This window comes from Pristiophorus japonicus, chromosome 15, assembly GCF_044704955.1.
Source record: "Pristiophorus japonicus isolate sPriJap1 chromosome 15, sPriJap1.hap1, whole genome shotgun sequence".
Lineage (NCBI taxonomy): Eukaryota > Metazoa > Chordata > Chondrichthyes > Pristiophoridae > Pristiophorus > Pristiophorus japonicus.
In genome coordinates this window covers 178,484,314-178,506,226 of record NC_091991.1, presented here as the reverse complement: position 1 = coordinate 178,506,226, position 21,913 = coordinate 178,484,314, and the positions used below count along the sequence as shown (strand labels likewise).

General features: G+C 45.8%; 1 protein-coding gene across 6 annotated transcripts in view; it reads right to left on the bottom strand.

Annotated features, from left to right (window-relative positions):
• Positions 1-21,913, bottom strand: part of LOC139281279 (myosin phosphatase Rho-interacting protein-like) — a 226,944-nt gene that overhangs the window by 77,269 nt on the left and 127,762 nt on the right. For all 6 annotated transcript variants that reach the window (XM_070901379.1, XM_070901380.1, XM_070901381.1 and 3 more), the window contains one exon: positions 5,739-5,890. In XM_070901379.1, the coding sequence (XP_070757480.1) occupies positions 5,739-5,890 (152 nt within the window). The remainder of the gene's footprint in view (positions 1-5,738; positions 5,891-21,913) is intronic.

Genomic DNA, 21,913 nt, shown 5'->3' with positions numbered 1-21,913 from the left:
CCTTGAATAGTGGTATAACATTACAACTCACCAGTCCTCCGGCACTACTTCTTTATCCAATGATGATTGAAAGATTGTGACCAATGCCTCTGCTATTTCTACCTTTGCTTATTTCAGCAATTAGGATGCATTCCATCTGGGACAGGTGGCTTACCAACTTTCAGGAATGCTAATCCTTTCAGCAAGTCGTCTCTATCTATTACTATCCTGTCCATACCTTCCCTCTCTTGTAAGTTTCACATCATCCGCTTCCTTTATGACGACAGATGAAAAGTTCTCATTTAATACTTTAGCCATGTCCTCTGCCTCTACATGAAGAATTCCCTTTGAGTCCTTAATATGCCCAACTTTTCTCTTGCTAGCCGCTTATACTTTGTTTATAAAATGCTTTAAGGTTCAATTTAATGTTGCCTGCTAATCTTTTCTCGTTACCTTACTTTGCCTTATTAACTTTTTCAATTCCCTTCTATACGTTCCATAATTTTCCTGGTTATTAACGGATTCTTGTTCCTGACATTTTTCATAAGCCTCCTTTTTCTTTTTTCTGTTAACTTTTATTTCCTTTGTCATCCAGGGCACATTAGCTTTGGATGCTCTACCTTTCCCTTCAAAGGAGTATGCCTAGTTTGCACCTGAACTATATCTTCCCTGAATGCTCTGTATTGCTCGGTTACTGCTTTACCCTACAATCACCTTTTTCAATCTATCTGTGCCCAGTCCATTCTTAAAATCACAAATTAGCTCTTCCCCAGTTGAATATTTTTACCTTCAATATTTTCTGATCTCTTTCCATAATTATTTTAAAGCAAATTATGTTGTGGTCCCTGTTAGCTAGATGGCCTTGCCAGTGACACCCACATCCCATGAACGAATTTTAAAAAAATGATCTCCTACTGTAACGCATTCCACTTGCCCTCCTTCATTTCCCAGAACCAGATCCAACACTGCTTCCTACCTTGTTGGACTGGATACAGATTGATCGAGAAAGTTTTTCCGTACACATATTAGAAATTCCTTTCCGTTCCTATCCATAGCACTGTTTTTCCCATTCTATATTAGAGTAATTAAAGTCTCCTAATATTACTCATCATCATCATCATCATCATAGCAGTCCCTCGCAATCGAAGAAGACTGGCTTCCACTCTTAGAATGAGTCCTTAGGTGGCTGAACAGTCCAATACAAGAGCCACAGTCCCTGTCACAGGTGGGACAGACAGTCGTTGAGAGTAAGGGAGGGTCGGACAGGTTTGCCACACGTTCTTTCCGCTGCCTGCGTTTGTCTTCTGCATGCAATCAGCGATGAGACGCGAGGCGCTCAGCGCCCTCCCGGATGCACTTCCTCCACTTAGGGTTATGGTCTTTGGCCAGGGATTCCCAGGTGTCGGTGGGGATGTTGCACTTTTATCAGGGAGGCTTTGAAGATGTCCTTGTAACGTTTCCTCTGTCCACCTTTGGCTCATTTGCAAGGAATTCCGAGTAAAGCGCTTGCTTTGGGAGTCTCGTGTCTGGCATGCGGACAATGTGGCCTGCCCAGTGGAGCTGATCAAGTGTGGTCAGTGCTTCAATGCTGGGGATGTTGGCCTGGACGAGGACACTGATGTTGGTGAGTCTGTCCTCCCAGGGGATTTGAAGGATCTTGCGGGGGCATCGTTGATGGTATTTCTCCACTCTATTTTTGTTACACGTCTTTGATATTTGCCGACAAATTTGCTCATCTAACTCCTTCTCACTGGTTGGAGCTTTATTAAAAAACTCCCAACAATGTAACAGCTCCCCCTCTGTTCCTCAACTAAAGCTAAATAGATTCAGTCCTAGAACCATCTAGTATATTCTTTCTATTTAGAACTGTAACATTATCCTTAATCAATACTGCTCTTCCTCTTTTTCCTTCTCTGTCATTCCTGAATACATAGTAACCAGAAATATTAATAACTCCAGTCCTGACCTTGCTTGAGCCACGTCTCTGTTCATGCAACCACGTCATAATCTCATGTAGCAATTTGTGCCTGCAGCTCACCAACCTTGTTAATTACACTACGAACGTACATACAATTTAATAGCTCCTTCATCACTTTGTTATTTTCCTCAATCTGGTTATTGCAATTTTTGGGATATTTCTAATTTTACTGCTGTTTATATCTCTGTCCTCCGATCTAATTTCTGCTCCTTTCTGGTTCCCCTCCCTCTGCCAAATCCTAGCATGAAATCTTCCATCTTAAAAATCCCACCAGGAAGTCTCCCAGCTTTAAATCCCAACAGGACTTTCTCAACTTCAAATCCTAACACGAGGTCCTTCATCTTCAAATTCATTCCTTGCTGTGTTTAAGGTTTGGTTACTTGTCCAACTAATGACACTTCTCGTGGAGAGGGGACGGAGGCAACTGGGGTCTCATTGGAGTCAAGGTGGTTCCAGGATGACACACCTGGCAATGGAAGCTTGAAACCAAGTCAACATTCTGTGACAGACTTGGTAATTGATTCTTGAAACTGGAGAGTACATATGTTATTGGAGACTAGAATTCTTCCCATTGTGCTCCAGATAACCCAGCAAGCAAATGCCTCTAATAGGTAGGGTAGTCCTAGCTGGACAAGTAATGGGAAGTTTACCTGCGCTCTGTATTGCTAAGTTGCTAGATGCTAGTTGGTTAAACTCTAGCACATTTGTTGGGTCTCTAAGCTTTGGCTCTGCCAACCAACACTTAAGGTCCCGGGAATTTGATAAGTGGGGTGTATGCCCAAGGAGAATATACACTCTGTATTGGGCAGACAGAAATTCTATTGTAGATTTTTTTGCAGGTTTTGAAGACTCTTTAACGGGGTGACGGGTTTCCGTTCAGGTCAGCTGAGCAAAACAAAAAGCATTTAAAATTTTTTTTATTCGATTTCACATTTGGACCTAATCTGCAGGGCTATGTTTCAGTATCCATTACCCTCTTCCCCCATCAGTACACAAACTGAGAAATGGCAATTGACAGTTTATTTCCAAGTTACTTCACCAGGTGCAATAGTCTAGCCCTCGGCTCCTGAATACTAAAGCACCAAGCCGCGAGGGAGGATAGTTGGCAACACATTCCAAAATCTGGCTGCCGAACATTACATTTAAAAATAAGTCAAACTAATCCCAGCCAAACTAAACAAATGTACTTTCTGCAAAGAATTCTCTTCAGTTGTGTCTGACTCTTGCTTTCTGCCGGTACTCTTTCTTGTATCTTTGTTCTGATTTGCTATTTCACTCATCTCCAGCTCATTCTCATTTTGTCAGTCACCATATCACCCTCCTTTCCCCCTGTAATATGTAACTCTTGTGCACTCAAGCTGCAGCTCATATTTCCGAGAGGTAACTTGGTGCATTCTTCCTGTTCCTGCAAAAATGACCATCAAAGAAAATAGAAGAATTACTCTTAAACCATCATAATATTTCACATCACGTCAACCGGGTCTAATGAGATACGTAATAGGATACAAAGTGTAAAACTAGACGTGACAGAACACAGTGGTATATAACATAAGATGGAATCCAAGATACAGGAGTATAACATGACAATGTGTGAACTTTACGGAAAGTACTGCTCAAGATTACATCATTACAGTCTGTGTACAGGCTGGTTCCTTGGGACTTACCATCACAGACATCTCAGGACTCTCTTTAACTGTGATCCTTGGCAAGTTATTTGTTTAATTTGTTGCAGCCAAACTGGAGAACTGTTTTTACTGATTTGCAATCCAGAATAAGGACTTCAAGGAAGCTACTGACTCATTATGAGATTCAGAAACTGCCACTCAACTGGCACAGGTTCAGCATAACAACTGTAACCAAGACACAGTAAGCATATCAGACAAACATTACAGAATCCACCACCTATTGCCAGACACAGTGAGCATGTAGAATGGACACCAGAGAGCCCAGCTCCAAGCTGGTTGTGCCACAGGTCTAGACTGGAGTTTATTTCAATACAATACAATTCAAAACTCCAAGCTATGTAAAAGTACCTCTAGATTAACGCATCCCACATGCTGGTTAATGCTCAGGTTTCCAAATTAATCCTACAGGAACTTATTTTCTTATCCTTCCTCCTTTTACTGCTATCTTTCTCCCCACAATTTTGGTCTCCGTAGTTAAGGAAGGATATACTTACATTGGAGGCTATTCAGAGAAGGTTCACTAGGTTGATTCCGGAGACGAGGGGGTTGACATGAATATAGTTTGAGCAGGTTGGGCCTATATTCATCGGAGTTCAGAAGGATGAGAGGTGATCTTATCGAAACATACAAGATAATGGGGGCTCGACAAGATGGATGCAGAGAGGATATTTCCACTCATAGGGAAACTAAAACTAGGGGCCATAGTCTCAAAATAAGGGGCCGCCCATTTAAAACTGAGATGAGGAGAAATTTCTTCTCTGAGGGTTGTAAATCTGTGGAATTCTCTGCCCCAGAGAGCTGTGGAGACTGGGTCATTAAATATATTTAAGGCAGAGATAATCAGATCTTTAAGCAATAAGGGAGTAAAGGGTTATGGGGAGCGGGCATGGAAGCGGAGCGGAGTCCATGGTCAGATCAGCCATGATCTTATTGAATGGTGGAGCACGCTCGAGGGGTCAAATGGCCTATTCCTGCTCCTATTTCTTATGTTATGTTCTCCTCACTGAAGCCACTGATCCCTTCCTGCAGTTCCACATGGAACTAGTTGCCCTTGGGTATGTTCTCCAAGCGACACGAAGGATTGATGTGGGGCATCCCTGCTATTCATAAGCAATGAGCATTCATAAAATCAATGCAATTTGTCAAATTCTCAGATGATGCCAAGGTGGGGAGGGGAGGCAAGAATAAGCAACAGTTAAGGGATTACAGAAGGACTTAGACAGGCAGAACTATAGTAGTTTCAAGATACTACACAATTATTCAGAGACTAAGTTAGAAAAAAATATCCAAGATACTTCAGCCTTCAAAATAGTTGAATGGGAGGGTATCTTATAGAGATGGATAAGATAATAAGCAGAAGAGAAAAAAGGTTAATTCAACGTCCTATTTCAAGTTAATCCATGACTGCAAGGCAAAGGGTCATAGGTACAAACTGATAAAAGGCAAGTTCAAGACTGCTGTCAAAAAAACAGTTCTTCACGCAAATATTGATCAAGACCCAGAATGGTCTCTGAATAGGGTAGTGGAGGCAAAAATACGGCATCATTGAAAAAGCAGTTGGATGCTGTCATGGTGGGGCGGGGGGGGCGGGGTGGGGGGGTTGGCTGTAGGTTCTGATGGATGGAATCCATGAACTTTGTGATATTTGTGGTGTATTGATCCTAGAGATCTTCCTGATCTCTGTTCTTACAATTAAATTGTATGAAGGCATGTACTTAAATGTCCAAGACAGTAGAGGTTTCAATCTTCATATCAAGGGTCAAACAACACAATGCAATAGTCGCTGCATTTCAAAGTAATTAATTGTATGAGAAATGCTTGGATAAGTTTCTGAGAGATGTGAAAAGGCACTTCATAAATGCAAGTCTGTCTTTCTTTTACCAAGGGTGGATAGCTATTGGTAAAGTCATTGAGTGATGTAATTAACACAGATCTATTTCATTCATAGATAAACACCTGGCCCTGACTAATCAAGAAACATCAGTGTGCGAGGGAAATGGAATCAAAGACCTGCCCGCCAACTAGCTCGGAAAGATGCAGAGATCAGTCACGACTCCCGGGAATAAGTGGTTTATAATATCAGAACCAACACTCACCCATTGATGGTCTCTTTGTTTTCTGCACGAATGAAGTGCTGTTTCTCTGGCATTATAATACAAAGCGAGTTCTTCTGAGCTGTCTTGCTCTCGCCATCAGTGACGTCAGTGGAAAGATTCATATTGATGGTACCTTGTGCAAGAGTGCTGGGCTGTTATAAATAAAGAAGAGATCTCTATGAGGGGATTTATTTCAACTTTGAGTGCTCCACAATCTCGCATACGCTACTGTTTAAAAACAAACCACATTCACGGATTTGGGAGGTGCTGCTGAAGAAGCCTTGGCAAATTGCTGCAGTGCATCTTGTAGATGGTACAACTGCAGACACAGTGTGCTGAGAGAGTGAATGTTTAAGGTGTTGGATGGGGTGCCAATCAAGCGGGCTGCTGTGTCCTGGATGGTATCAAGTTTATTAAGTGGCACTCATCCGGGCAAGCGGAAAGTATTCTATCACATTCCTGACTTATGCCTTGATGGTGGAAAGGATTTGGGAAGTCACTCTCCATAGTGTACCCTGTCTCTGGCCTGTTCTTGTAGCCATAGTGTTTATGTGGCTGGTACACTTAAGTTTCTGGTTAATAATAGTCCCCAGGATGTTGATGGTGGGGCATTCAACAATGGTAATGCCATTAAATGTCAAGGACAATGGTTAGATTACATTACGTAGGACTACATAGGATATACTGCATAGAAACAGGCCAGCTGGCCCAACCAGTCTATGTCAGCGTTTATGCTCTACTCGTGCATCCTCCCATCTTTCCTCATCTAAATCTATCATCAGAACCCTCTATTCACTTCTCCCTCATATACTTGTCCAGCCTCCCCTTAAATACACCTATACTATTCGCTTCAGCCACTCCCTGTGATAGCGAGTTCCACATTCTCACCACTCTTTGGATAAAGAAGTTTCTTTGAATTCTCTATTGGATTTCTTGGTGGCTATCTTATATTGATGGCCTCGAGTTATGCTCTTCCCCACAAGTGGAAACATTCTCTCTGTATCCACTCTATCAAAACCTTTTATAATTTTAAAGACCTCTATTAGGTCACCCCGCAGCCTGCTTTTTTCGAGAGAAAAGAGACCCAGCCTGTTCATCCTTTCCTGATATATATACCCTTGCATTTCTGGAATCATCCTTGTAAACCTTCAGTGCACCCTCTCCAGTGCCTCTATATCCTTTTTATAATATGGCGACCAGAACTGTACGCAGTACTTTGTCGAACCAAAGTTCAATACAGGTTTAGCATAACTTCCCTACTTTTCAATTCTATACCTCTAGAAATAAATCCTGGTGGGTGGTTTGCTTTTTGTTTTTAAATGGCCTTGCTAACCCGTGTCGCAACTTTTAGTGATTTGTGTATTTGTATTCAGTGATCCTTTTGTTCCTCTATCCCAGATAGACTTGCTCCCTCCAAGTAATAAGTGACCTCCCTATTCTACCTACCAAAATGCAAAACCTCACATTTATCTGTGTTGAACATTGCCAAAATTATATGCCTATTCTGCAATTTTATTAATGTCTTCCTATAATTTGTTGCAGTCCTCCTCAGTATTGACTATCCCCCACCGCCCTCCTCCCCAGTATGGTGTCATCCGCAAATTTAGAAATTGTGTTTTTGATTCCAAAGTCTTAATCGTTCATATAAATTGTGAGTGGTCCCAGCACTAATCCTTGTGGAACCTCACTACCCATCTTCTGCCACTGTGAATAGCTACCTTTTACCCCTACTCTCTGCTTTCTGTCTTGAAGGCAGCCAGCTATCCAATCTGCTACTTGTCCCCTGAATCTGCATTCTCTGACCTTGTTCATCAGCCTATTATGGAGAACCTTATCGAAGGCCTTTTGAAAATCTAGACAAATTACATCTACTACTTGGTTAGAGGTGGTCATTGCCTGGCACTTGTGTGGCGCAAATGTTACTTGCCACTTATCAACTGAATCCTGAATGTCGTTCAGGTCTTGCTGCATGAGGGCATGGACTGCTTCACTATGTAAGGTGTTATGAATGGAACTGAACACTGAGCAATCATCAGCAAACATCTCCACTTCTGACCTTATGATGGAGAGGGAAGGTCATTGATGAAGCAGATGAAGATGGTTGGGTCTAGGAAACTCATGTGAGAAACTCCTGCAGTGATGTCCTGAGGCTGAGATGATTGGCCTCTAACAACCACAACCATCTTCCTTTGTGCTAGGTATAACTCCAGACAATGGAGAGTTTTCCCTGATGTTCATTGACATCAATTTGACTATGTTTTAGAACGTGAAAGCCTATGGGATGTCATGGCACACTGAGGTGTATCAAAAACTTCTCATTACTCTCACATCCTCGATTAACAGTTTGAGATTTATTATCTGATCTAAGGTTTGACGGATAGAAGTTGCCCATTGCTTTATTGCACATCGAGTTTCAACACACCGACTTGAGTTACATGTAGGCGTCAAAATGCCTGGAGCTGTCTCTCGGTATTGAATGAATTATGCTATCACACATTCTGCTAGACTTATCTGTATTACAGCAGCGCAGGTGACAGCAGAGGACCCACTCTTCCATCAGTGGCTGCACTCCTGCAACTTTTTCAACCAAATCTTTCTGGCAGCACCATCCTTAGCAAATCTAACGAGAATACTCTAGGGTTGTCACCACCTGTACGAGAGCAGCACATCGAGAGCTGGCGGCATTAACATTCAACATAACAGCAGTTTTAATGCAAATGACCTCGACTGAAGACATTGCACAACCATGAAAACCTGGGTCTACAAATCTGCCATTAGGTTAAGATCACCAATTCCCCTCCAAAGTAAATGGCCCTGAAATCCCGGTCGGAGGTTTCCCGCGAGCATTCGTGTGAAAACGAGAAAAGATGCGCACTTACCTTTAGCTTGGGCACCCACCAGCGATTGCAGTTTTAGACCCAAGTGGCATGTGCACGTCTGAATGGACATAGAGCTGGAGCCACATGGGCCTGGACACCCAATCAAGGTAAAGTATTTTCTCATTCATAATAATAGGAACTCCGTAAGTAGGAGTTCTCATTATTATGAATGAGAAACCCCACCTCCCAAAACACCTAAACACACATAAAAAATAAAAAAACACCCCATATACTTAAATTAAAGTTAATAAATGTGTTATAAAAAAATTTATTTTTCTGATTTTTTAAAAAAAGTTTTGTAATTATGGTTTAACATAAACGTGGGCAGCGTTTTTAAACATGGTGTTTTTAAATTTTATTTTTATGTTTTTTATATATTTTAAAACTCTTACGCTGGTAAAAGTAGGCTATGCACCTGCTTGTACCAGGCGGAAGAGTTTTAAAGACATTTGCTGGGCAAGAGATGGTCAAATAGCGCAATCTTGCCCATGCGATTGCCCTTGCTGCTGAGATGCGTGCGATCTGTCAAGCCAGAACTTGACACATTGTAAAAGCCGTTTTTTGGTGGATGCGCATTGCGTGCCAAAAAACAGCTTTTGCGATGCCTTCCCGGGTCCGTGCAGACCCGGGGAGGCCAGAATTTCAGGGCCAATGTTTCCACATTTACACTAAATCGTAATCGGGCTTTCATATTTGTTATATATATAAACTTGTATAGCCACCAGAGGGCTAATCCCCTGGAGTTCCAAGGGATCCCACAATCCCTTGGGAGCACAGGTACTTAAAGAGGCCTCACAGGCTGGGGAGGCACTCTGGAGACCTGCAATAAAAGACTACGGTCACACTTTACTTTGAGCTCACAGTATCCAGTCAGACTCTTTATTCATACATAACATTAACAAGCAAAACTCAGCAGTACCACATAGAGCCGTAACCATGAAAATGTTACAAAAGGGGGAAACCACAGTAAGGAGAGGTTACTTTGTTAAGACAGAAACAGTAAGTGTCGAAGCACCAAGGGGGAATTTTATTTCCCCCCCCCTTCCCCCGACAGGTGGGAGACAGTTGGGAGAATAAATTGGTAAAATAGTGAAATCTGACCCTAACCTGCCACAAATGCACCAATTTCTGGTTTAGAAGCGTTTCAGTAACTCGCTCTGGAGATGCGTGTCACTGATTATAATAGTTAAATGAGGATCTGTTCCTCACATTTTGGGAGCTATTTGAATATAAAGGTTGCAGGCCGGGTTTCCCAGGGCTCGGGAAACCCAGCAGCTGCAGGGAGGCGGGAGCTGCTTCTTCTCTTCTTCAGCAGTCCCTTGGAGTCGAGCATGACTCGCTTCCGCATTAAAAAATGAGTTCTCAGGTGACTGATAAGTCCAATGCGGGACCTACAGTACAGGTGGGGCAGACAGTGGTTGAAGGGATGGGTGAGTGGGGTGCTTGGGTTGTCGTGCACTCCTTTTGCTGTTTGCGCTTGGCTTCCACGTGCTCCCGGCGAAGAGACTCCTCCACTTTGAGTGGTCTTGGGCCAGGGGTTCCCAGGTGTCGGTGGGGATGTTGCACTTTTTCAAGGAAGCTTTGAGGGTGTCCTTGAAGCGTTTCCTCTGCCCACCTGGGACTCGCTTGCCGTGTCGGAGCTCTGAGTAGAGCGCTTGTTTTGGGAGTCTAGTATCGGGCATGTGGACGATGTGGCCCGTCCATCAGAGCTGACTGAGCGTGGTCAATGCTTCGATATTGGCCTGAGCAAGAACACAGATGTTGGTGCGCTTATCCTGCCAATGGATTTGCAGGATCATGCGGAGGCAGTGTTGGTGGGTACATCTCCAGCTTTGAGGTGCCTGCTGTACATAGTCCATGTCTCTGAAGCATATAGGAGGGCGGCTATCACTACTGCTCTGTAGACCATGTGCTTGGTGTCGGGTTTGAGGTCCTGATCTTCAAACACTCTCTTTCTCAGGCAACCGAAGGCTGCACTAGCACACTGAAGGCTGTGTTGGACTTCATCATCGAGGTCTGCCCTTGTTGACAGTAGGCTCCCGAGATATGGAAAATGGTCCACGTTGTCCAAGGCCTCATCGTGGATCTTGATAACTGGGGGGCAGCACTGTGTGGCGGGGGCAAGTTGGTAGAGAACTTTTGTTTTGCGGATGTTTAGTATAAAGCCCATACTCTCGTATGCTTCGGTGAAAGTGTTGATGATGGTTTGGAGTTCGAACTTCGAGTGTGCGCAAACGCAAGCATTGTCTGCAGACTGTAATTCAATGACAGAGGATGGGACGACCTTGGATCGGGACTGGAGGCGATGGAGATTGAACAATTTTCAGGTTGGTTCTCTAGATGAGCTCCATTCCAGTGGGGAGCTTATTTGGGGGCGAGATGGAGTATTGCAGCAAGGAATATCGAGAAGAGCGTTGGTGCAATGACACAGCCTTGCTTGACCCCAGTCCACGTGTATTGGGTCTGTGGTGGATCTGTTGGTCAGGATCACAGCTTGCATGTCACCGTGAAGCAGGCGAAGGATGGTGACAAACTTTTGATTGCAGCCGAAGTTGAGGAGGGTACTCCATAATCCCTCACGGTTGAATGTGTCGAAGGCCTTTGTGAGGTCAAAGGCGGCCATGTACAAGATTTGGTGTTGCTCCCTGCATTTGTTTTTGAATTTGACGCGCGGTGAAGATCATGTCCATTGTGCCCCTTAGTGCTCGGAATCCGCATTGTGACTCTGGGAGAAGCTCTTCAGCCTTTGGGAGAAGACGATTGAGGAGGATTCTTGCGATGACTTTCCCTGTGGTAGACAGCAGGGAAACTCCTCTGTAATTACCGCAATTGGACTAGTCACCTTTCTTGAAGATAGTCACGATTACAGCATCTCTCAGATGTCCTAGCATGCTCTCCTCCTTCCAAGAAAGAGAAATGAGTTCATGGATAGTGCTTCTCCGACATGCTTTAGTGCTTTGGCGGGGATTCCATCTGCTCCTGAGGCCTTGTTGTTCATTAGTTGTCGGATGGCCTTTTCAACCTCATGCTGAGCTAGGATTGTGCTGAGGTGGTGGTGGGTAGCATGTTGCGGGATAGAGTAGAGGACACTCACGTCGAAGACAGAGGCTCGGTTAAGGAGATCTTCGAAGTGCTCCTTCCAGCAGGCACTGACTGCCTCTCTGTCCTTGATGAGCACCCCTCTGTTCTTGGCCCAAAGAGTATTGATTTACTGTGGTTGGAGATTTTGTTTTGCATCTCATTTGTGACAAACTTCAGAGTGGCAGGATATCATTTTCTACCATTCTAATTGCAAGATTACAAGCAAAACGAAAGGGAAATGTCGAGTCAGGAAACAGATCATTTCCTGGACCTTCTGTATAAACAAGGCCACATAAAAACAGGAATGAGTATTTGACACAAGGTCTCTCCTACACCCACACCTGGGACCTGCTTATACCCACACTGACAGTCGCCCTCACCCGGGCACTCTCACATTCACCTCGGGCTTTCCCACATTCACGCCCGGAGACCAATCACATTCTTGCATAGCTCGTATGGCTGGAAGGAAAGAAAGCCTTGTACTCTTATAGTGCCTTTCACATCCTCAGAACATCCCAAAGTTCTTCACAGCTAATGAAGTATGTTTAAAATGTAGTCACTATTGCAATGCAGGTAAACATTGAGAAATAGTGAGCAATTCCAGGTGTGAAACTAGTCAATGAGGCTTTCCATAAATCATTCATTAATATTTTCAGATTCCCTTCCCTTCTGTGCTCATCTCAATGCTTCCTCCGACATTCTATTGATTTCTAGAATAAATCTGAAAATGCTGTGGGTGTCACTGCATATTGTAGGAAATCAATAAGATACTGTCCTGTACACAGTCACCTCACCGTAAACTCTCGCCAATTAATGATTGATTTCCTCTTTCCAAACAGTCACATTCCTAGTACTGGAACTGCACTCCTTGTGTTAATGAATTCCCCAGGACCTCTGAATTTGCACCTGCCTGCCCTAGGGTCCATCATTAACTCATTACTATTGCTGACAGGTGCCTTGAACATTAAAGATTTTCCTCCCGTGACAGTAGTAACTCCAGTCGCCATCACTATACACATCTTTACACTTCCTTCAGGCATCCAGTTCAAACAGCCATACAAACCATAAATAACTGTTAGCAACCATAATCCTGATGAAATCCTACAGAGCGGCATTCCTAATGCAATGAAACCCAGACTATGAATTGTCAACCTAAAACAAACACTTACCTTTCTTTTTAAAGAGTGAAGGTGACATAGAGGCCACTCTGCTCTGTTCGCACTAACATTCATCAAGCAGCAGGATTAGCAGCAGAAAGGACTGTGCTGATTACAGCTAATTCACCAATGCTGAAACATGGCTGATATACTAATGCTCACTTGAATATGCTGTCATTCGCATGCATTGACAGGGATGAGGATAAAAGAGATTTGCGTTGCTTTGCAGAGGAAAATGGCAGAGCCCTCAGGCTGGGAGCTTGTCACCCAATCTTCCTCTCAGCCAAAGTATTGTGCTTGGAGTTGAAAATCAGTGCAAGAAACGAACATGATCTTAAAAAGAGATAAAATTGCTCCTGCTTGGCTCAGTTGATAAATATACTGCAGAGTGTGGTACTGAGCTATATAGGCCAGGAAACTGCCAGACTCCATCCTTGGTCTGTGCCAAGGTTACCAGGCCAGTAATTGGGCTTTTAAACGCTTTTAGGCTGGAGGGTGGGGTGGGGGGTGGTGAGGAAATTGGTCAGATTCCTGCTCCTGATCACTATCCAATGTGAGTGAGTAAGCGAGAGTGTGCATGTGTGGGCCCAAGTTTCCACATGATTCGCGCCTGATTTTTAGGAGCAACTGGTGGAGAACGGACTATTTTAGAAATCGCAATTCTCCACATTTTTTTTTCTGCAGTTCTAGTGAGGTAGAACAGTTCTAGTTTAGAACAGAATTTTTTCTTCAAAAGGGGGCGTGTCCGGCCACTGACGCCTGATTTGAAAGTTTCCACAGTGAAAATGTACTTCAAACTAAAGTAGAATGGAGCCAGTGAAGATTTTTGTAGAACTGAAAAAACCTGTTCTGCACATTAAAAAATCAGGCGCAGGTTATAAATTAGGCATCCAGAACGAGGTGGGGGGAAGGGAACTCATTAGATTCGACAATAAATCCTTATTTATACTTCTACAAATATTATACAAATAAATCCAACCAGAATAAACATTTATAAGCCATGAAAAGATTAAATAAACCATCTTCCTACCTGTGTGAAAGTGCTTCAGCCAGGGAGAATTCTGCAGCCGTTCGTGCCGCTGAGCGGGAGGGGGAGAGAGAGGGAGGGAGGGAGGGAGGGAAGAGAGGGAGGGAGAGGGGAGGGGGGGAGGGAGAGAGAGAGGGGGAGGGAGGGAGAGAGAGAGGGGGAAAGAGAGGGGAGGGGGGGAGGGAGAGAGAGAGGGGAGGGGGGGAGGGAGAGAGAGAGGGGAGGGGGGAGGGAGAGGTGAGAGAGGGGAGGGAGGGAGGGAGGGAGGGAGGGAGGGAGGGAGGGAGGGAGAGAGAGAGAGAGAGAGAGAGAGAGAGAGAGAGAGAGGGAGAGAGGGAGGGAGGGAGGGAGGGAGGGGAGAGAGAGAGAGAGAGAGAGAGAGAGAGAGAGAGAGAGAGAGAGAGAGAGGGAGGGAGGGAGGGAGAGAGGGAGGGAGGGAGAGAGAGGGAGGGAGAGAGAGAGAGGGAGAGAGAGAGAGAGGGGGGGGGCGTCGGGTCGGGGAACAGGAGCGCGGGTCGGGTCAGTCGGGGGGGGGGAGCGGGTGTCGGGTCGGTGCGGGGGGGGGAGTGTTGGGTCTCGGGGCGGGGGGGGGGAGCGGGTCTCAGGTCGGGGCGGGGAGGGGGGTGGGGGAGCAGGTGTCGGGTGTCGGGGGGGGGTGGGGGAGCGGGTGTCGGGTCGGGTCTGGTCGGCGGGGGGGGAGGGGAGCGAGTATCGGGTCTGGTCAGGCGGGGAGCAGGAGCTGGCCGTGGGAGGAGCCCCAGTGAGGCCATTGGGCCAGGGCTAGGGGCTGCGTGCTTCGGGCCCCTCCCACACAGTTCGGCGCCTGGAGCTACTGCACTTGCGTGCCAACTGTAGCGCGCATGTGCAGAGGTCCCGGCACTGTTTTCAGCGCCGGGTCCTGGCTCCGCCCCCCCACAGCTTGTGCTGACTGCGCCAAGGGCCTGAGGACCTGTAAGTAGGTGCAGACTACCGAGGATTTTTTTAGGCGCCGTTTTAGGCGCGAAAAACGGGCGCCCAGCTCGGAGGGGCGCCCGTTTTTTTTCTTGTGGAACTTGGGCCCCGTGTATGTACACATCTAATGAGAACAGAATGTGTTGCAGCTGAAATGCCCATGTGAAGAGCAGCAGCAACAGCTTGTGTACAGTTTGGAAGAATAATGAAAACTAGATGTTCCATACCATTGTTTAAGTGAGGGTCTTTACAAGTTCACATCACACAACAACCCGTTAAGTGCTTTCTCCCCCTGCATCACAACCAGCTGCTTAATAAATTTAGAACCATGACAAAGTTGAACAGTCACACAGATGTTTATTTATATTCATCAATACTGCAATGTCCCAACCATCTCAAACCAAGGAATTTTAGCACTGGGGAGAAAATAAATGCAGAGAATGGTTTTGCAAAGTCTGAATCTATTCCAAGGAAACCTGAAGATGTTTTTTTATGCTCTTTTGTATAACTTCAGGATTCGATCTGTAGAAAACAACACGTGCTGTTGTAATCTCTAATCTGCTTAATGTTCTACTGATGTGGCATAACTTCAAAGAAAATACTGGAATTCCTCACGTACAGCAGGCATTAACTTTTAATGGGCATTTTCCTTAACATTTTACTTTGACCCGTTCTAATGTAAATCTCCTTCTGCACCCTGCTAATCTGCTGTGGCGGCTTCACATCAGAGAACGGTTTAAATGCTGCACGTAATCCAGCTTTAAAGACCCCAAGTTTCCACATGATTTGCTCCTGATTTTTAGGAGCAACTGGTGTAGAACGGAGTATCTTCGAAATCGAAATTCTCCACATTTAGTTTTCTGCAGTTCTAGTCAGGTAGAACAGTTTCACTTTGGAACTGAATTTTTTTTCAAAAGGGGGCGTGTCCGGCCACTGACGCCTGATTTGAAAGTTTCCACAGTGAAAACGTACTCCAAACTAACTTAGAATGGAGCAAGTGAAGATTTTTGTACGCTTGAAAAAACCTTGTCTACACTTTAAAAAATCAGGCGCAGGTTACAAATTAGGCGTCGGGAACGAGGTGGGGGGGGGGGGGAAGGGAAGTCATTAAATTCTACAATCAATCCTTAGTTATACTTATACAAATATTATACAAATAAATCCAACCTGAATAAAAATTTATAAGCAAAGAAAAGATTAAATAAACCATGTTCCTACCTGTGTGAAAGTGCTTCAGGCAGGCCTTTCAGGCAGCGGTGTGGCGTCGGTCTCGGAGCAGGCAGCAAGCAGCGCTTCAGGCAGCGGTGTGGCGTCAGTCTCGGGGCCAGGCAGCAAGCAGCGCTTCAGTAGCGGTGTGGCGTCGGTCTCGGGGCCAGGCAGCAAGCAGCGCTTCAGGCAGCGGTGTGGAGTCGGTCTCGGGGCAGGCAGCAAGCAGCGCTTCAGGCAGCGGTGTGGCGTCGGTCTCAGGGCAGGCAGCGCTTCAGGCAGCGGTGTGGCGTCGGTCTCGGGGCAGGCAGCGCTTCAGGCAGCGGTGTGGCGTCGGTCTCGGGGCCAGGCAGCAAGCAACGCTTCAGGCAGCGGTGTGGCGTCGGTCTTGGGGGCAGGGGCAGGCAGCAAGCAGCCTTGGTGCTTGAGGCAGGCCTTCATTCCCCGCGAAGTTGCAGCACCCGGACGGACTTGAGGCCATTCGGCCATGGGATTGCAGCGGCGTCAGTGGCTGGTCGGGAGCAGCAGCAGCCTTCCAGCTGTGAGGGGGACTGACTGCTAAAAGCACTCCCTCACACACAGAAATATCAAGAAAATTAAAATGCAAGCCTTTGCAAGGGTTCAATAAACAAATTTTCACTTTTTCTGCAGCACTTTTAAAAATGGCCTAGTGCCAATGTTTACTTCAGACTGCGCGTGCGCGAACGCTCCAACGCGCACGCGCAGGGTTGCCGGCACCAAAAAAACTCATTTAAATTGTACCTGCCCCCTCCTACTTACAAAATTGGCGCGAGTGGTAGGCTCCGCCCCCTGTGCGCCACGCCAAGCAGACATCGAGCTGCAAGAAGCTCGAGAATACCGCGTTTTTTTTCAGGCGCCGTTTTCGGCGCGAAAAACAGGCGCCCAGCTCTGAAGGGCGCCTTTTTCGCCGCGTGTGGAAACTTGGGGCCAATATTTCTTAGTTGAATGCTTCACTTCTCACACAGTCTGACAGCTGCTTGGAGAAAATGATTTAATCTTCCTATTAATCTGTGTTTGATTCAGGAGGAAGCAGTTACTCCAATCGCCCCTCGGAAAGGCGGGGTCAGTGTCATGTGCAAGGGTCACTATCCAGTTCAGTAGCAACTCAAAACCAACTGACAGGACCATCTAGAATCTGCTCTCTATATGGGATTGATATCCCCAACAGGTTCCTATCAGTAACCTATGCCCAAAGTGAATGGACTGCACACCAGTTGTCACCAGCAGATATGACACTCAGTTCTACATAAATGAAGGGCACTTATCAACACTAAAACAGTCAAAGCTCAAATATGTTCACTATCCTTTTTTTAAAATTCGCTAATGGGATGTGGGCGTCGCTGGAAAGGCCAGCATTTATTGCCCATCCACAATTGTCCCCGAGAAGATGGTGATGAGCCACCTTCTTGAATCGTTGCAGTCCGTGTGGTGATGGTACTCCCACAGTACTGTTAGGGAAGGAGTTCCAGGATTTTGACCCAGTGATCATGAAGGAACTGCAATATATTTCCAAGTCAGGATGGTGTGTAACTTGGAGGGGAACGTGGAGGTGGTGGTGTTCCCATGCGCCTGCTGCCCTTGTCCTTCTAGGTGGTAGAGGTCGTGCGTTTGGGAGGTGCTGCCGAAGAAGCCTTGGCGAGTTGCTGCAGTGCATCTTGTAGATGGTACACACTGCAGCCACGGTATGCTGGTAGTGGAGGGAGTGAATGTTTAAGGTGGTGGATGGGCTGCCAATCAAACGGGCTGCTTTGTCCTGGATGTTGTCGAGCTTCTCGAGTGTTGTTGGAGCTGCACTCATCCAGGCAAGTGGAGACTATTCCATCACATAGAAACATAGAAAATAGGTGCAGGAGTAGGCCATTCGGCCCTTCGAGCCTGCACCGCCATTCAATGAGTTCATGGCTGAACATGCACTTCAGTACCCCATTCCTGCTTTCTTGCCATACCCCTTGATCCCCCTAGTAGTAAGGACTACATCTAACTCCTTTTTGAATATATTTAGTGAATTGGCCTCAACAACTTTCTGTGGTAGAGAATTCCACAGGTTCACCACTCTCTGGGTGAAGAAGTTTCTCCTCATCTCGGTCCTAAATGGCTTACCCCTTATCCTTAGACTGTGACTCCTGATTCTGGACTTCCCCAACATTGGGAACATTATTCCTGCATCTAACCTGTCTAAACCCATCAGAATTTTAAACGTTTCTGACTTGTGCCTTGTAGATGGTGGAAAGGCTTTGGGGAGTCAGGAGGTGAGACACTCACCGCAGAATACCAAGCCTCTGACCTGCTCTTTATGTGGCTGGTCCAGCTAAGTATCTGGTCAATGTTGATGGTAGGGGATTCAGCGATAATAATGCCATTGAATGTTAAGGGGCGGTGGTTAGACTCTCGTTTGTTGGAGATAGTCATTGCCTAGCACTTGTGTGGTGCGAATGTTACTTGCCACTTATCAGCCCAAGCCTGAATGTTGTCCAGATCTTGCTGTATGCGGGCATGGACTGCTCCATTATCTGAGGAGTTGCAAATGGAACTGAACACTGCGCAGTCATCAGCGAACATCCCCACTTCTGACCTTATGATGAAAGAAAAGTCATTGATGAAGCAACCGAAGATGGTTGGACCTCAGACACAGCCTTGAGAAACTTCTGCAGCGATGTCCTGGGGCTGTGATGATTGACCTCCAACCACCACAGCCATCTTCCTTTGTGCTAGGTATGATTCCAGCCAATGGAGAGCTTTCCCCGATTCCCATTCACTTCAGTTTTACTAGGACTCCTTGATGCCACATTCGGTCAAATGCTGCCTTAATGCCGAGGGCAGTCATTCTCACCTCACCTCTGGAATTCAGCTCTTTTGTCCATGTTTGGGCCAAGGCTGTAATGAGGTCTGGAGCGGAGTGGTCCAGGCGGAACCCAAACTGGGCATCAGTGAGCAGGTTATTGGTGAGTAAGTGCCACTTGTTAGCACTATTGACAACATCTTCCATCACTTTGCTGATGGCTGAGTAGATTGATGGGGCGGTAATTGACTGGATTGGATTTATCCTGCTTTTTGTGGACAGGACATGCCTGGGCAGTTTTCCACATTGTCAGATAGATGCCAGTGTTGTAGCTGAAGTGGAACAGCTTGGCTAGAGGCGCAGCTAGTTCTGGAGCACAAATCTTCAGCACAACAGCCGAGATGTTGTCGGGGCCCATTGCCTTTTCTGTATCCAGTGCGTTCAGCTGTTTCTTGATATCATGTGGAGTGAATCAAATTGGCTGAAGACTAGCTTCTGTGATGGTGGGGACCTCAGAAAGAGGCTGATATGGATCATCCACACGGCACTTCTGGCTGAAGATGGTTGTAAACATTGTTTTTTTTCTTTTGCATTCACGTGCTGGCTTCCATCATCATTGAGGATGGGGATATTCATGGAGCCTCCTCCTCCCGTTAATTGTTTAATGGTCCACCACCATTCACGACTGGATGTGGCAGGATTACTGAGCTTTAATCTGATCCGTTGGTTGTAGGATCGCTTAGCCTGGTCTATAGCATGCTGCTTCCACTGTTTAGCATGCATGTAGTCCTGTGTTGCAGCTTCCCCAGGTTAGCATGTCATTTTTAGGTATGCCTGGTGCTGCTCCTGGCATGCTCTTCTGCACTCATTGAACCAGGGTTGGTCCCCTGGTTTGATGGTAATGGTAGAGTGAGGAATATGCCAGGCCACGAGGTTACACATTGTGTTGGAATACAATTCTGCTGCTGCTGATGGCCCACAGCACCTCATGGATGCCCAGTTTTGAGCTGCTAGATCTGTTCTGAATCTATCCCATTTAGCACAGTGGTAGAGCCACACAACACAATGGAGGGCGTCCTGCATGTGAAGACATACATAAGAATTAGGAACAGGAGTAGGCCATCTAGCCCCTTGAGCCTGCTCCGCCATTCAACAAGATCATGGCTGATTTGGCCGTGGACTCAGCTCCACTTACCCGCCTGCTCCCCATAACCCTTAATTCCCTAATTGGTTAAAAATCTATCTATCTGTGATTTGAATACATTCAATGAGCTAGCCTCAACTGCTTCCTTGGGCAGAGAATTCCACAGATTCACAACCCTCTAGGAGAAGAAATTCCTTCTCAACTCGGTTTTAAATTGGCTCCCCCGTATTTTGAGGCTGTGTCCCCTAGTTCTAGTCTCCCTGACCAGTGGAAACAACGTCTCTGTTTCTATCCCTTTCATTATTTTAAATGTTTTTAGAAGATCACCCCTCATCCTTCTGAACTCCAATGAGTAACGACCCAGTCTACTCAATCTATCATCATACGGTAACCCCCCCATCTCCGGAATCAGCCGAGTGAATCGTCTCTGCACCCCCTCCAAAGCTAGTATATCCTTCCTTAAGTAAGGTGACCAAAACGGCACGCAGTGCTCCAGGTACGGCCTCACCAATACCCTGTACAGTTGCAGCAGGACCTCCCTGCTTTTGTACTCCATCCCTCTCGCAATGAAGGCCAACATTCCATTCGCCTTCCTGATTACCTGCTGCACCTGCAAACTAACTTTTTGGGATTCATGCACAAGGACCTTGTAAATGTCTGGTGTGTCACCCAGGTCGGGTGGCACGGTTTAATGTTTTATGTTTTGCAGATAAACTCCAAAAAGAGTTTCATGCACAAGGACCCCCAGGTCCCTCTGCACCGCAGCATGTTGTAATTTCTCCCCATTCAAATAATATTCCCTTTTACTGTTTTTTTTTCCCCCCCAAGGTGGATGACCTCACATTTTCCAACATTGTATTCCATCTGCCAAAACTTAACCTATCTAAATCTCTTTGCAGCCTCTGTGTCCTCTTCACAACCCGCTTTCCCACTAATCTTTGTGTCATCTGCAAATTTTGTTACGTTACACTCGGTCCCCTCTTCCAGGTCATCTATGTATATTGTAAACAGTTGTGGTCCCAGCACCGATCCCTGTGGCACACCACTAACCACCAATTTCCAACCCGAAAAGGACCCATTTATCCCGACTCTCTGCTTTCTGTTAGCCAGCCAATTCTCGATCCATGCTAATACATTTCCTCTGACTCCGCGTACCTTTATCTTCTGCAGTAACCTTTTGTGTGGCACCTTATCGAATGCCTTTTGGAAATCTAAATAAACCACATCCATCGGTACACCTCTATCCACCATGCTCGTTATATCCTCAAAGAATTCCAGTAAATTAGTTAAACATGATTTCCCCTTCATGAATCCATGTTGCGTCTGCTTGATTGCACTAATCCTATCTAGATGTCCCGCTATTTCTTCCTTAATGATAGCTTCAAGCATTTTCCCCACGACAGATGTTAAACTAACCGGCCTATAGTTATCTGCCTTTTGTCTGCCCCTTTTTTTAAACAGAGGAGTTACAGTAAAAAAAAAAAACAGTAAAAGGGAATATTATTTGAATGGGGAGAAATTACAACATGCTGTGGTGCAGAGGGACCTGGGGGTCCTTGTGCATGAAACTCTTTTTGAGATCCCAAAAGGTTAGTTTGCAGGTGCAGCAGGTAATCAGGAAGGCAAATGGAACGTTGGCCTTCATTGCGAAAGGGATGGAGTACAAAAGCAGGGAGGTGTTGCTGCAACTGTATAAGGTATTGGTAAGGCCGCACCTGGAGTACTGCGTGCAGTTTTGGTCACCTTACTTAAGGAAGGATATACTAGCTTTGGAAGGGGTAGAGACACGATTCACTAGGCTGATTCGAGAAATGAGGGGGTTAACTTATGATGATAGATTGAGTAGACTGGGTCTTTACTCCTTGGAGTTCAGAAGGATGAGGGGTGATCTTATAGAAACATTTAAAATCATGAAAGGGATAGACAAGAT